This window comes from Gracilinanus agilis, chromosome 5 (assembly GCF_016433145.1).
Source record: "Gracilinanus agilis isolate LMUSP501 chromosome 5, AgileGrace, whole genome shotgun sequence".
Classification (NCBI taxonomy): Eukaryota; Metazoa; Chordata; class Mammalia; order Didelphimorphia; family Didelphidae; genus Gracilinanus; species Gracilinanus agilis.
This window is the reverse complement of record NC_058134.1, coordinates 5,076,594-5,091,343: the sequence shown is the minus strand read 5'-3', so window position 1 is coordinate 5,091,343 and position 14,750 is coordinate 5,076,594. Positions and strand designations below refer to the sequence as shown.

Genomic DNA, 14,750 nt, shown 5'->3' with positions numbered 1-14,750 from the left:
ATAGAGTATTTAACCTAGAGTCGGTCAGATCTGAGTTCAGATCCTCCCTCAGACACTTACTGGCTGGGCGACCAGGCACTGAACCTCTCATTGCCTCAGTTTTCTCATTTGTTGAATGAGGATGACAATAGCACCCACTTCCAGGGATCCAATGTAAGGATCAAATGAATAACCAAATGCCCAGCTCTTTGGGAACCTTGAAGCACTCTAGAAACACTAGTTGTTCTTGGCTGCTCGCATGGCTGTGGGAGCTCCCCGAATCTGGGATTCCCTCTGAGCCTGGCTCTCCTCAGCTCCTCTTGCTTGAATCTTGCCCCTATCCTCATCCCCTGTGGCCCGCCTGGACTCCTTCTGCCAGAGCCCTAGAGGCTGCGTGGCTTGGAGAGGAGATGGTGGGCTCTCCCATACCCTGCTAAGAGACTGTCTCCCCTCCTTTCCCCATTACGCCTCTCTCTGATGGCCTCCTTTCCATTGTTCCTGCCTGGTGGGACAGTGTCAGTGGCTCGTGGCCCTTCAGGGAAGCCTCAGTCCTCACTTTTGAGGGCCGTGGTCCTCTCGTACCCGAGCCAGACAGCCTGGCTGGCACATTGTCGATATCTTTGTTTCCGGGAGAAGCCTGAGCTCCAGACTGTGCCGGACCTGTGGCTGGATGGTCAGCCCGTGAAGCTCCATCCCTCTATCCGGGAATGGGCCAGGAGCTGGAGGAGGGAATGGGCAGGCCTTGGGGAACCGAGACCAGGGCTCCTGCCAGTCATGCTCCTAGAGCTGCGGAGCGGACGGCCTTTGATCCGTGCCTTCCTCCGTGTCCCTAGCTCCGGAGTGCTCTCCTGGAGGGCACCAGGTCCTGCAGAACCCACGGCGGAGTGTGGATTGGAAGGCCTCGGAAGTCCCGGAGCTGCTCTGTGACCGTTCCCTCCGCCCGGGCTGGTACCGCTTCCAGATCTCAGGCAGACCCGCAGAGATGCCAACCACATGCGTAGAGGTAACGCCTCGCTTTGTTTCCGCCGCACAAGAGGGCACGCGATGTCTCTCCCATTTTTTTCTTGCTGGTCCAATGAGTCATTCCGGCCTTTGGACTTCTTGGGCCCAAAGCCAGGATGGGAGGTCAGGGCCGGGACGCTGTGTGCTAGGCAGAATGGCAGCAAAGTAGAGGGAGCCTCTACAGCCCACCAGTGCCCTAAACTTCAAACCCAAGCACGAGATCCTCCTCGGAGAGGCATCCCATCTGGATAGGCGGCCCACGGCAAGCAGAGGCACCTGGGAAACAACGATGGCGGCTGAAGAGGTGGGGGGAGGACGAAGGCAGGGCTCCAGGAGACAGACACCCGCCTCCCCACAAGGGCATTCACGCGCCCCATCTAGCTCCACGGTGTTAGGGCTCTTCCTCCCCTATCCCCCTGCTCTCCTTCTCCACCTGGTCTCCATTCAGGGCATTGGGGTAGAGTCCGTGGGAAGCGCAGAGAGAATACAGATGCTTATTGTGGGCAGCCAGCTGTCCCGGGGAGGGGGGCGAGTTTCCTGGGTGGGAGAGGGCTGGGGGTGACCCAGGATAGGAGGCTCCATCTTTTCAACCTACCCTCAGATGCAAGCACAGGCTTTGTTAAGCTCTCTTTCGTGCTCACAGCGCAGGATGCCAGAACTTGCAGGTGTGGTGGGGGACCTCTGCCAGGCAGAGGGCATGCTGGTCCTGCCCAGCTCCTGCCCTTCACACTAGGAATAGGAGCCTGCTGCAGCTCCTCCCCTCGTGGGTACCCAGCAGGCCTGCTCTGGCTGCAGTCATTGCAGCTGCGGGCTGTGGCACCGGCTAATGCCCGCTCCCTGCTCGTGAGCCTCTTGGCCAAAGCCTGGAGAGCTTCTTGCCCTGCACACCTGCCGAGCCTTCTGCTCTTCCCCTCCTGGCACAGGCGCACCGCTGTGGCACGCAGGTCCCGCTCTGGTTGTCCCTGAGAGAAGGCGAAGCCCTGCCGTTGCCCGGGGAGGCCTTGCCGCTGACAGCCTGCGCCTCCTGGGAGTTCTTGGGAGCTGCCAAGCACTGCTGCCTGCTGCGGATCCCTGTGACTGTGAGGAACTGCGAATCCTTCCTGGTCTACTTTCTGCAGCCCACCCTGGGCTGTATGGGCTACTGTGCAGAAGGTGAGAGCCTGGAGACCCTCGGCTCCCGGGCAGCCGTTCGCCCGGGCTTTCATTCAGAAATACTGCCCAATGCAGGGGCGACGCGACCAGGGGGTCACCGAGGTCCCAGGGATGGTGAGGGTCCCTCCAGGGCACGGCTGGGATGGGGCCCCAGAGACTGCGATCCCCTACCTGGAGCTCCCTCCACAGCACCACCCTGACCCCCCTCGTGATTCAACAAAGAGCCAGTGTTTGCCCAGCTCGGCCTGTGCCAGGGCCCCTGAGGGATGGGCGAAGGCAGGAGAGCCTGGGGGCGAGAGGAACCTCTGCTTGTGCAAACCACCAAGGGTGGGGCAGGGGGTCAGGGAGACAAGCTCGAAAACTGAGGTGGGGAGGAAGCGAAGAGGCCAAGCGGTCAGCCTCTGGTCTTGTGCTCTGACAGTGCCAGGGCTGCAGCACGCGAGGGAGGGGGAGAACCACTGACGTGGCCATGCCTGGGGCTTCCTCACTCGGTTTGGCCAGTTTTCCACTGGACAGATGGATGGATGGAAAATGAGAGAGACAGCGAGATGGAGAAGAATGAAAGAGAGGGAGAAAGAGAGGAAGGAGACAGAGAGAGAAAGAAAGGCAGAGCATTTATCAAGCGCTTCCTGTGTGCCAGGGCCCGAGGACTCCCGATGAGCCAAAGGACAGGCAGCCCCTGCCTTCAAGGCGTTTCCCCTCTAATGGAGGAAGCCAAAATATAAAGGCGGCTGGTGGCAGGGCAGGGCTGGAAACTTGGAGAAGGGGTGGAACGGGCGGTCAAGTGAGCATGATGGCGCTTCTCGTGAGACAGGAGGGAGGTCCTTCCCTCCTTCCCTCCTTCCCTCCCTGCCTCTCTTTCCTTGTCCTCTCGGGTCCTCCCACCTTACCCCCCTGGGAAGAAAAAAAAGACAGGCCAAGGCCTGGGACACACATGGCGAGGCGAGCCAAGCCGTCGCCCCACACTCTTCGGCCGGCTTTTGTAGTTCAGAGTTTAACGACAAGAGCAGGCTTCTTCCCCATTGAAGCGTGCACGTGTGTAGCTCCCACCAGAGCCAACCATCATGTCTGGCCTGTAGCAGCCCCTTAATAAATGTTGATTGGTCGGTGGCCTGGCTCGGATGTGAAGAAGGTGGCAGGCCGACATCGCCAGAGGCCAGCCCAGGAGGACCTTGGCTAGTTGAAAACGATACGCGCTCCCACTTACAGACCGACAGTGGACAAAGCTGCCCAGGCCGTGTCGGCAGTGCTGCCCAGTGGAAGGAGCACTAATTCTGATTCTGAGAGCCTCGCTGGAATCCCAGCTGCCCCCTTCATGGGGATGCCGTCTTTCTCACAGTCGTTTTCCTTATTTATAAAGTGAGAGAGCAGAGCTCGGTTTAAAGAAAAAGGAATCTGGAGGCTTCTTACTAGATTCATGAGCATTTATTAGGAGAGAGAGAGAGACAGAGACAGACAGAGACAGAGAGACAGACAGAGAGACACCCAGAGACAGACAGAGACAGACAGAGAGACAGAGACAGACAGAGAGACAGAGACAGACAGAGAGACAGAGATAGACAGAGATAGAGACAGAGACAGACAGAGACAGAGACAGACAGACACAGACAGACAGAGACACAGAGAGAACACACAGAGAGAAAGAAAAGAGGGAAGAGAGAGACACATAGAGACAGAGAAAAGAGAGAAAGAGAAATAGAGAGAAGGGGAGAGTCTCAGGTTAGATAACAATCTAGTCCTCTGTCACAGCCAGCCAAGCCAGAAATCAAGAGATGAGGTAAGAATTTGGAGAAAAACACCAGCCGAGGCGGGTACGGAAGCCCCAGAGCCCCCTTGGCGTCCCATGTGGGTTTTTAAGCCTACAGCTCCTCCCTTTGGGGCGACGTGGTGCTGGTCCAGCTGGCCCTGCTGAGGTGTTGGGGATCAAAGCTAGAGTGGAGGCCCCCGGGATGTTCACCTCACACAAAGAGAACCAGCTCCGAGGTCCTGCTCATTGTTAAGGCCCAATTTAGGATGAAATCTTGTGATACTTTTGTTCAATTTATTAGAATTGAACATATTTATCAAAATAAAAAGTCACCCAACCCAAGAAGCTCAGGAAGATGCGATGGCTCCCAGCTGGAACTTCCTGGGATCTTAGAAGGCCATTTGGGCCCGTGGTGGCTGGGGAGCCAGGATTTATGGCCTTTTCTTTCAAGTGCAAGTGTGGGTACTTTCCATCGTGTGTATGCACACATGCCCCAAGAGCCCTGCATGAGCAGTGTGCACACATGCCCACATTGCATACATGTGGTCTATCTGTAACATATGTGGCGTATCTCCTATGCAGAGAGAGCAGAGCTAGAAAAGCTCAGGGCCAGGGCCTGGGTCTAGAGGTAGAAGAGAGAGTCGGAGGACATTCAGGATCACACCTTAGAGTTGGGGAGTTGGAGGCTCCCTTTGAATCAGGGCAGACCTCGGCGCACCCCTCAGGATGGTGTGTCTGAGCCGTGATGTTGTCCGCACTGGGCCAGAGCCGCAGGGAGTCTGCATGGCCCCAGCTCAGAGTTTCCACCTTCTGGGTCACTGCGTGTGCCTGTCCGAGGCAGCCCTGGGCAGCATTTCGTCAGTGCTTCTTGGCTGAGTGGCTCACGGGGGACATCTCTGGGCACCGGTCATGGCCTGTTCTCGAAGCCCCTTTATACAAACAGCCCAAATTCACTCATGTCTTACAGCTGTTCCTGGCCCGGTGTCCCTGCTGGGCAGCCCTGGTGAAGCAGACACTGATGGGGCCCGCCAAGGTAAGGGTCAGCCCGTTCTTTCCCTGAAGGCCTTTGCAGTGGGTTCTCAGATAGCCCGTGGGTGGACTTGGTCCTCCTGGGCCATGTCCAGGGCGGCAGAGCTTCATACATGTCCAGGATGCCCGTCACAGTGTCGATCAGCACGGACCTTCGCATCCAGCTCCCGAATTGAGCAGCGCCATTGCTTTCTTTCAGAACCCGGGGCGCGAGTCAGACTTTCTTACTGTTTCACATATCCTCATGTTCCAAATTGTCACTTAGTGAGGCACCTGTTCCCTTTCTCCAAAATAAAATCAAACAAGACTCAGCGAGACTCTTAGAGCCATTCCAGCTCATGGACTCGCTTTGGAATTTGAAATTGCAAAATGCTCCTTCCATTTCCTGAAGGTAATGAGAGTGTACGCTCCCGCAACCCTGCGCCAAAAGAGCCGGCCCGGCCGCCTCTTAGCACATCAGGCATTTCATTAAAAAACTGGCATCACTCTACGAAAGAGCAATTCTTGTACCGGAGCATCCTGCTGAAATAGTGCCTCGTTGGGTTTTTAATTAGGAGGCTCTTTTCTTTGGGAGGCTGGGAATGGGATTGTCATGTTGTATGACTGGGAAGGTTTTATGTCTTCCAGCCATCCTTTGGAACAATGCCGTTGCTTCAGAGGACGGAAGTTGGTTTAATGCTCAGCCATTGAACTTATCTCATGAATAGAAACAATAAATGTGCATTGTTGCTCATTAACCAGGCTGCCACGGTGAATTGCTATTCCATGGGGACTTGAGAGGGAATCCATTAAAAGAGAACATTTTCCACCTTGTCAAAGATTAGGAAATTTTCATGTCTTCCCTGAATTTGCCGAAGGTCATGTCTTACGTGATCCCATTTCCCACATTAGTGAATTGGGCAAGCTTTGGAATGAGTTTGGCCGTGCCCTTTATTCCTTAAACAATCTAAATGTGAAGATCACTTTTACTAAGAAAAAAATCATTGAAATGAATTAAATCTGGAAGCAGAATCATTCTCTCTCCTCCCCCTTTTTCTTGAAAGAATCTAAGCAACATGGATTTGGTTTTCCTTCTAGGACCTCTTGCTGCCCCAGCACCACCAGCCCCTCCAGGAGCCCTGGAGATTAAGATCAAGTGGATAGAAACCAAGATCTTCCTCCAGTGTGCTTTGGATACATCCCTCCCCAACAGCTCCCTGGGATTTGTCTTTACTTGGTCCAGACTTTCATCAGAAGGACTCAAAGAGGAGCTGAAACAGGAGACCACAGTTGAGGAGTCCTCCCTGTTAGAACTTGATGGTATAAACCTGAGACTTGGAGACAGGGTAGGTTGGAAGAATGGACTTGTTTCAAAGGGAATGGCCCATCTTGTCTTAAAAATGAGTCTTTGTCCCCAGTAGAGAGAACATCTGGAGCTCCTTGGCATTCGTGTTATTTCCAGTTATAAATGGTGAAGGTAGAAAGATCTGTGAATAGATACTGTGAGGGTCCACCAAATCCATCTACAGGTTTTTGTTACTGTCTCTTCAGGCGGATGCCTTCATCTCCTGTTTCTTGAGCAAATGAACCCACATTCCTGGCATCATTTCCCAATGTACCCACCTTTATATTTCAGGCCCACATTTTCCCCTGTTTTTACTGATAACCTCTCCAGAGGACACTCCATGGTAAAGGGGTGACTCTGGCTTGTCAAAGGTTGTGCTCTCAGAGAACAATGTCTGGTAGGTACTCCCAGCACTGGGAAGCCTTTGTTTGTTGGCTCAGTTCAGGATAGGTGTCTGGGTTGGGAAAGGCTCATCACCTGCTTGGCCAAGGATTGATTCGGAGGCCCCAGTACTCTCACACTGCCTTCTAAGTAATCGGTGGTTTGCCATTAAAAAATTCAGGAACGATTCTTCTCTGTAAGAAAACAGACCTCATCATTATGAAATGATAACAAGAACCGGGATTTTAAGGGGGAAACCCAAGAATGTCCATCATCCTTGCTCCCCCGAATAGATAATGATCTGGACACTGGAAGTACTGAGCACAGCATTCCTGAAGGACCTTTCTATCCATCGATCTGAAAGATGATCACTCTTACATGTTCCCTAAAAATGAAATTTCAACTTCACCTCAAGTCGGCCCAACAAAGGAAGCTTTTACAAATGCCGTGTTAGGAAATCCTGAAATGTAGACTATTTTGCTTCTTTAACCCTTTTGTCTGAACTGTGGATCAAGTAAATAGGAGACAGGAGTTGGAGCTAAAAAACTGTCCTTTCCCTGGAAACTTCCCTCCATTTCCACTAACGAAGGACTTCTATTTCACCGTGGTTGTGGGGGTCTATTTCCAGGGCGCTGTTGGGCCACTGGCTCTTGGTTTTGACCTTCTTTTCTTATCTCTTTTCATGGACTACGTCCAAAGACAGAAATAGCCCTGGGATATGTCACTATCCTGCAATTAGTCTTTAAAATTTGGTGGTCAGACGGGTAAAATAGCTCCCCTTGTTATTTGCATAAAAATATTGGAATATAAGCCCGTCTTCTATAGGATCCTTGAAGGAATCACAGCTCCAGGAGCAGACCAGGAGGAAAACACCTTGGCCTGCCCTACCTCAGAAGCCTTGGATTTCTTCCACTAAATCTCTGCATTCACAAAGTGACTTGTTCCTTATTTGCTGGCAGATGGGAATTACTGAGGAAAGTGGCACCTCTTTACAAACTTGTTCTTCAATTTCTGCCTTGGCAGTTCTGGATAAGTTTGGTCTGGGATAATGGTCCATGACTAGGATTTGCTGGCTGAATTCCCAAGGCTATTTCAAGATCTGAATCTGTCTATTAGTTTGGGAAAGAAAGCAAGCTTATCCTTATCCGTCTTGCAGCCAAGGTCTACCCTTTGGTAGCTCTACCTTCCCCTGTAGGTGCTCTGCCAGTTGGGCTCTAGGCCTGGCTTCTCCCCACCCAGAATTCTGTAGTAACACTTTGTTCCCTCAGGAACAAGGTTCCCCATTTTAAAGATCTTCTTATCCCTTGTGTCTCATGGCTGCCTCTTCAGGGGAAGGCTCCTGGCTGCCAACAGGGTTATTGACCTCTTGCTTACCTGGACTCCTCTCTTACTGGCCCCTCTTACTGTGATTTCTTAAACTAGAAAGGGGCTGTTTTGGCAAGAAGAGTTGGGTTCTGCCTCCCTGGAGGCCTTCCAGCAAAGGTTAAAGATCTAGAGGGGACCCTCTTTCAAGGACAGTTTGGAGGTGCTGCCTTCTGGGGTCCTGCTCCCTCTCAGACGCCAGGGCTCTAGGACTTTTCCAGGGGGGCTGCTCTCAGTCTAGGGCACCCCTATGTTGAAGGAGACGTCTAGTTGGGTCTGTTTGCTTTCCCTCCAGTGAATTCACCTTCTAAGTAAGTGTTGAGGCCAACGTTCTTGAAGAGTTTGTCACTGAGACAACAACTCTGCCCACAGATCTTCTGTAGAGCATCTGCCTTTTTCCTGGAGGATCCAGGCGTGCAAAGCTTGGCCACTGAGAGTGAGGAATTCTTTGCCGGCATTAAGGTATGTAGAGGGTAGACGTGGGAGCTGTCCGCGCCGGTTAGCTGGGTAACATTCTGCAACCCTGTTTGATCCTGTTTTGGTGCCAAGCTTAGCAGCTTCAGTGGGCTGCGGTGGGGAAAGGGCTTTGCTAACCTTAAAGCACTCTAAAAACAGGGCTGCAGTGGGCCCATGGAGGGACTCCTTCAATAGCTTTGTAGCCCTTCCAAGTCAAATTGGAAATTAGGAACAGAGACTATTTCACATCTCTCTCATTTGAAAGGAAGACAGCTTCCACATTCCTCCTGGCTCCTTGCTCTGGGCCCCTTGCTTGGTCCCTTCCTGGCCCTTGAAGACACAGGGAAACCTCGAGGGTACCCGTGAGAGTAGCTCACATGCATGGAGTGCTTGGAGGGTGACAGTTCTTGTTGCCCTTTGGTCGTTTCTACGATGACCAGCTCCCTGGGACTGTTTGGGGCTTTCCTGGCAAAAATGCTGGAGGGCTTTGCCGTCTCCCTCTCCAGCTCATTTTAGAGATGGGGAAATGAGGGTCCAAAGGGTTAAGTCACCAGCCGGTAAGTGTCTGAGGCCAGGTTGGAGCGCAGGAAGGTGAGGCTTCCTCACTCCAGAGCCAGTGCACCATCCACCATCCAGCTGCCCCTGAAGGTGACAAAGAACTTTTCAATCATTATCTTGCTTGATTCTCATAACCAGGATGTAGGTACTATTGTTACCATTTTACAGATGAGTAAACAGAGTCTTGGAGGGGGTCAGGAACTTTCCTAGGGTCAAGCAACCAGGAAGTATCTGAGGCAGAATTTAAACCCAGCTCTTCTGAACTCCCAAGTCTACCCATCAGTCTCTCTGCAATGTTAAGCTGCCTCTCAAAAATCCAGACTCCTATCTCTCGTGCCTCTAGAAATCGTGGCTTATTGGGATGTGTGGCCTATTGGAGGGAAAATGAGGCTTGGAGTCAAAACCCAGATTCTAGTCCTAATCTGTTGGCTGGCTTCCTGTGTGACCCTGGGCATGTTACTTAAATTCTTTAGGCCTCAGTTTACTCATCTAGACCACGGGGGGAGAGCGGAGAAAGGCGGACTCCATGACTTGCAAGACTCTTCCCTGCTCTAGTATTATGAAATGCTGATGATAAACAGATTCGTCAGGAATGGTGGCCCCATTGTTTTCTGGGACAATTTAAACTAGAACCAAATAGGATGGAAGTTTCTTGAAGACAGACAGACTTACATGCTTGTCTTTGGGTATCCCAACTATAAGAGCTTTTTTTTTCAAACATTTATTAATAATCATTTTTAACATGGTTACATGATTCTTGCTCCACCTTTCCCCTTCAACCCCTCCCCCCCACCCATGGCCGATGCGCGTTTCCACAAGTTTTGTCATGTGTCCTTGAACAAGACCAATTTCCAAATTGTTGGTAGTTGCATTGGTGTGGTAGTTTCAAGTCCACATCCTCAATCACGTCCACCCCGACCCATGCGTTCAAGCAGTTGCTTTTCTTATATGTTTCCTCTCCTGCAGTCCTTCCTCTGAATGTGGGCAGCATCTTTACCATAAATCCCTCAGAATTGTCCTGGGTCATTGCTTTCTGCTGGTACAGAAGCCCATTACATTCAATTTTACCACAGTATATCAGTCTCTGTGTACAGTGTTCTTCTGGCTCTGCTCCTTTCGCTCTGCATCAGATCCCGGAGGTCTCTCCAGTTCGCCTGGAACTCCTCCAGTTTATTATTCCTTTTAGCACAATAGTATTCCATCACCCGCATATACCACAGTTTGTTCAGCCATTCCCCAATTGAAGGACATACCCTCCTTTTCCAATTTGTTGCCACCACAAAAAGCGCAGCTATAAATATTTTTGTACAAGTCTTATAAGAGATTTTTAATAAATGTTTTGAATTGAATTGAAAATTCCTAAAGGGCAGAATCACACGGGCCAGCTCAGCTCTGGAGATCTGCAATAAGCACACCTTCCTTTTTGGCTCGTGACCTTGCTATATCTCCCCCGCAGACGCGGATAGCTCTCCTCCAGGGTTAATAGGTTATTCTATATCTAGTTATATATTATATTATATTATATATTATTCCTCCTTCAAGCAAGCACAACCACAAAAGCATTTGACATTCTGTGTACTCAGCACAGTCAGGAGCAGAGAAATGGACTGGTAGGCCCATTCCTTTAGCCCTGGTAGGGGTTTGGGTCCCACCTCCAGGTGGGTGCCACTTCCTATACTCTTCTCTGAGAATGGTTTGGTCTCAATCTCTGCAAAAGACTCATCACAGGAATGAGAAAAGTCTCTGTAGACCAGCTGCCCAGGCTCATGGGTCCCATGGCACACCTGAGTTCTGTTCCCCTTCTGCTGTTCTCCTCTTCTCCCCCCTCCTCTTCTCCGGGGTTGGGGGCTCCTCTCATCATTCACAGTGACCTCTGTCCACCCCCTGCAATGGATCTCTTGCCCGGCCACATCAGCACTTTGTCTGTGGCTTCATCCACTTGTCTCTCTCTGTTTCTGGCTGCTCAATTTTCGGTCATCCTCAGACAATGCCAACTTCCAGGAGCCTGTAGGTTCCACTATCACTGTCACAGCCATCTTTAGGAGGTCCTCCATACTGCCATCTATCTTTCCTTCCCCAGATGTCTCTGCTTTCTTGAAGCCCTGGCATTTCTCCTTTGTCCATGTGCTGTCTGAGGCCCGTGGCACTTGGAGAAATGGCATCTTTCGGCTTGGCTTCTCTTGTGGCTGAAGAGGAGCTGTCCAGGTGCTGCTCCTCAGCATAACACTGAACTTTCCGCTCAGGCCTGGTCCCCACAAATTGGCAGGAATCCAATCAAGATGAAGGGCACTCAGGGGCAGCTGGGTAGCTCAGTGGATTGAGAGTCAGGCAAGACACGGGAGGTCCTAGGTTCAAACCCGGCCTCAGACACTTCCCAGCTGTGTGACCCTGGGCAAGTCACTTGACCCCCATTGCCTCGCCTTGACTGCTCTTCCACCTAGAAGCCAATACACAGAAGTTAAGGGTTAAAAAAATTAAATTAAATTAAAAAAAATTAAAAGATGAAGGGCACTCATGTATTCTGGGTGGATTTTTGACATAATCTCTCTTTGTGGTGAGGCAGTAGAGTAGAATGGCGAGAGTCCTGGCTTTGAATTCACAATGGCTCAGGTTCAAATCTAGCCCCTGGCACTTGCTGATGATAGCCAGTCCCTTAATCTGTCCAATTTTCAAGTTTTTCATTTGTATAATGGGAAACCATCCTACACGTATCTGTTTAGAATTGGTGGAGGTCTGAATGCTATGCTAAGTGTTTGGCAAACCTTAGAGCAGCACGTCAGTATTGGTCATTTCTATTCCATAAAATATGCCACTTCTTAAGTCAAGGCAACATTCATGTCTAAGAATCCCAACTATGTGCCACGTCCTGTGCACTTGGGGGTACTCGGAAAACAGACTGTTCCAGTTGCCAAGGATTTCCAAGCTCGTGTGCCCAGAGCCCGATGCTCAATAGACTTCCTTATCTGCCCACGATCTTGGGGGTAAAATGACTTACCAGAGAGATTCCCATGAAAGTCGGGCTCCTCTCGGGGCAGGGATTGACTGAGCAGTAACTGGGCAGCAGGCACGCTTTCAATATCCCCATTTTCTTCATATGCCAGCTGTATCCCGAGGTCAGCAACATTGCGGAAGACGGACGAGAGCACCAGCTAAGGGTCCAGAGCACGGTTCCAGTCGTCTGTCCCGAGCCCGGCCAGCTTGGCCAAGAATGCAAAGTCTCATTGACGTTGAGCACCCTGGACCAAGGTGAGAGCCGTCTCATCATCGGCTGTGTCCCAGCATCCTGCTTGCAAGATGGCCTCCAGGAGCCATAAGTGGACAGATGGTTGCTGGGGACAAAACTAAGTGGGTCCCAAAGCACTCTCTCTCCAAGCTCTTGGGTTCTGTTGGACAATCTCCACGGCACTTTGGAGTGGTATTTAAATGGTCCTGCCACCCTGTAGCAGAGGCTCAGATTTGTATTCATTGCAATATCTATTGTTCTCAACCAAAGGAATTTGAAAGTCTTGGCAAAAAGGATACTCATGGGGGCAGTTAGGTGGCTCAGTGGACAGAGAGCCAGGTCTAGAGATGTCCTGGGTTCAAATCTGGCCTGAGATACTTCCTAGCTGTGTGACCCTGGACAAGTCACTTAACGCCCTTTGCCTAGTCCTTACTACTCTTCTGTCTTGGAATCGATACTTAGTATGGATTCTAGGACGGAAGGTGAAGACTTTTACATTTTTAATTTAGTTTGTTTTAAAAAGGGATTCCAGTCACTCTAGTGAGAGACCTGGGGCCGGGGACTGTCTTTTCAACCCAGGGAGTCCACACTTTATTCCTAGAGTTATTTTCTGAGAATATCCATGTAGGGATGACTCCGATAGATGGGTGGACACCGGTCCCGTGTACACAAGCAGGGAGTCCTTGCCCCCATCCTTAAGCTGAGAGCACCCTGCTTTTCCCACCTCCACTCTGGGTGAATAGGCTGAGGTCCCACCCTGAAGCTCACTGTGCCCCCTGGCATTGCAGCCCTTTGTCACGTTGCAGGGCCAACGTGCCCTCCCAACCTTTCCCAGAGTTCTCTCTGCCCCAGAGTTTCTGTTTTGATTCTAAAACTTCAAAGAGTTTGCTTCTGGAAAGAGTCACTTCCAATGAATAGTTTTACCCCTAAGGAAGAAGGGCTGAGATTTTAGCCGTTCCCCTCTGGATTTGGTACAAGACGGTCGTTAATGAGCAATGCCTGGCATCTCTGCGATGGGGAGCATCACTACTGCCTCCCAGTCATCTCTGCAGGCCTGAAGAGGGGCCCTCAGGGAAGGCTGAGAGGGCCATTTGGGGCTAATTGACTCCTCAGCGGAACCGTAGGTTATGTTTTTAAAAAATAAAAATGCCCTTCAGCAAATGAGGATGAAGTTCCTATTCACTGTCCTCCAATGACTAATTCTCACGCAGTCTTGGCCCAGGGGGACAGTCGGAGCACCTTTCCCTAGTGGCCGGTCAGGCGGTGCAATGGTTACAGTGCTGGCCTGGGAGTCAGGACGACCTCAGTTCAGAACCTGTCTCAGATCGTTCCTCGCTGTATAACCCGAGGAAAAAATCGCTTAATCTTTGTCACCCCCAGTTTCCTCATCAGTAAAATAAGAAGGATGGCAGCATGTTCCTCACAGGCTTAGGAGGAGCAAAGGAGATCATCTGTGTGAAGCACTCTGCAAACCAGCAAGAGTTCCAGCAACGTTACTTAGCACTTGTAAACCAATCATCTGTGGAAGGCTGAGGTTTCATTCTTGACTGAATTGTGCACTTCTGGGTTTTTTCTTCTTCTAGAACCCACCTGGATTTGTTAAATCCAGGCACCGTCCCTGCCTCATTTCTCTTTTTGCCATATCAAGCTTGTTGATTTTACCTGAGGTTCCCCACCACGGTCTTTGGATGCCCTCCTTGGTATGTGCAGAGACAGACACGAGGGGCGAGCATTGCCAGAGCTTGATCCTTCTCCTTGTCCCTGGGCCTGTTCGTGCCCACCCATCGCTGTGAACCCTTCCTGCTGGCTGACTGGCCCGCTGAAGGAGCAAATGCTATTGTCAGGTCCAGCCTAGGAAAGAAAATTGCCCCTAGTGAAGCATGAGAGCCTCCCCCAGATCCACAAGCGTGGCTCTGTTTGCAGCAAGATGGAAGGAAGGGCTCATCGGCCCTCTTGTTTGGGAAACTGAGACTCTTTCAGAAGCCACGTTGGCCCGGATGGCCTTGAAGATTTCTAGTATTCTAGGATCTATTCTCTTCACAGCTGAGCTCTCCAGTCCAGTCCAATCTAATCCAACAGATGCTCATTAAGCATCTACCAGACATGGTGGTCAGACTTAGAGAGAGAAAATGAAAATCAGTTCTTATTCTCCAAGAGCACAAGTTCTACTCTGAGAATACAGAGATCAGCATGACAGCCTCAGGGATCTAGAACACAACCAAGTACATCTAACAGAAGATGCTGCCCTCTGGGTGTGGCACACTAGCTGAGCCTTGGAAGGAAATCTGGGACTGCTACAGGCTGAAATGAGGGGGAGTCATATCAGCCATTCCAGGGATGGAGGTTAACTGATGCAAAGACCCTGGGGAGACCCAGCTGCCTAGAATAGGGAATTCCAGAGAGGGAACAACGGGAAATTGGGAAAGGCAGAATAGGCTGGAATCAGACTGGGAGAGACTTGAAACAGGAGAGTTCCTCTTTGCTATTCTCTCTCTCTCTCTCTCTCTCTCTCTCTCTCTCTCTCTCTCTCTCTCTCT

At 51.0% G+C, this 14,750-nt stretch overlaps 1 protein-coding gene across 1 annotated transcript in view; it reads left to right on the top strand.

The window, feature by feature from the left end:
- Positions 1–456: 456 nt before the first annotated feature.
- VWDE (von Willebrand factor D and EGF domains) overlaps positions 457–14,750 on the top strand; it is a 45,222-nt gene continuing 30,928 nt past the window's right edge. The window contains exons 1-7 of the mRNA XM_044678842.1: positions 457–652; positions 813–982; positions 1,905–2,247; positions 4,848–4,913; positions 5,987–6,234; positions 8,349–8,438; positions 12,092–12,236. Of these exons, the coding sequence (XP_044534777.1) occupies positions 457–652; positions 813–982; positions 1,905–2,247; positions 4,848–4,913; positions 5,987–6,234; positions 8,349–8,438; positions 12,092–12,236 (1,258 nt within the window). The remainder of the gene's footprint in view (positions 653–812; positions 983–1,904; positions 2,248–4,847; positions 4,914–5,986; positions 6,235–8,348; positions 8,439–12,091; positions 12,237–14,750) is intronic.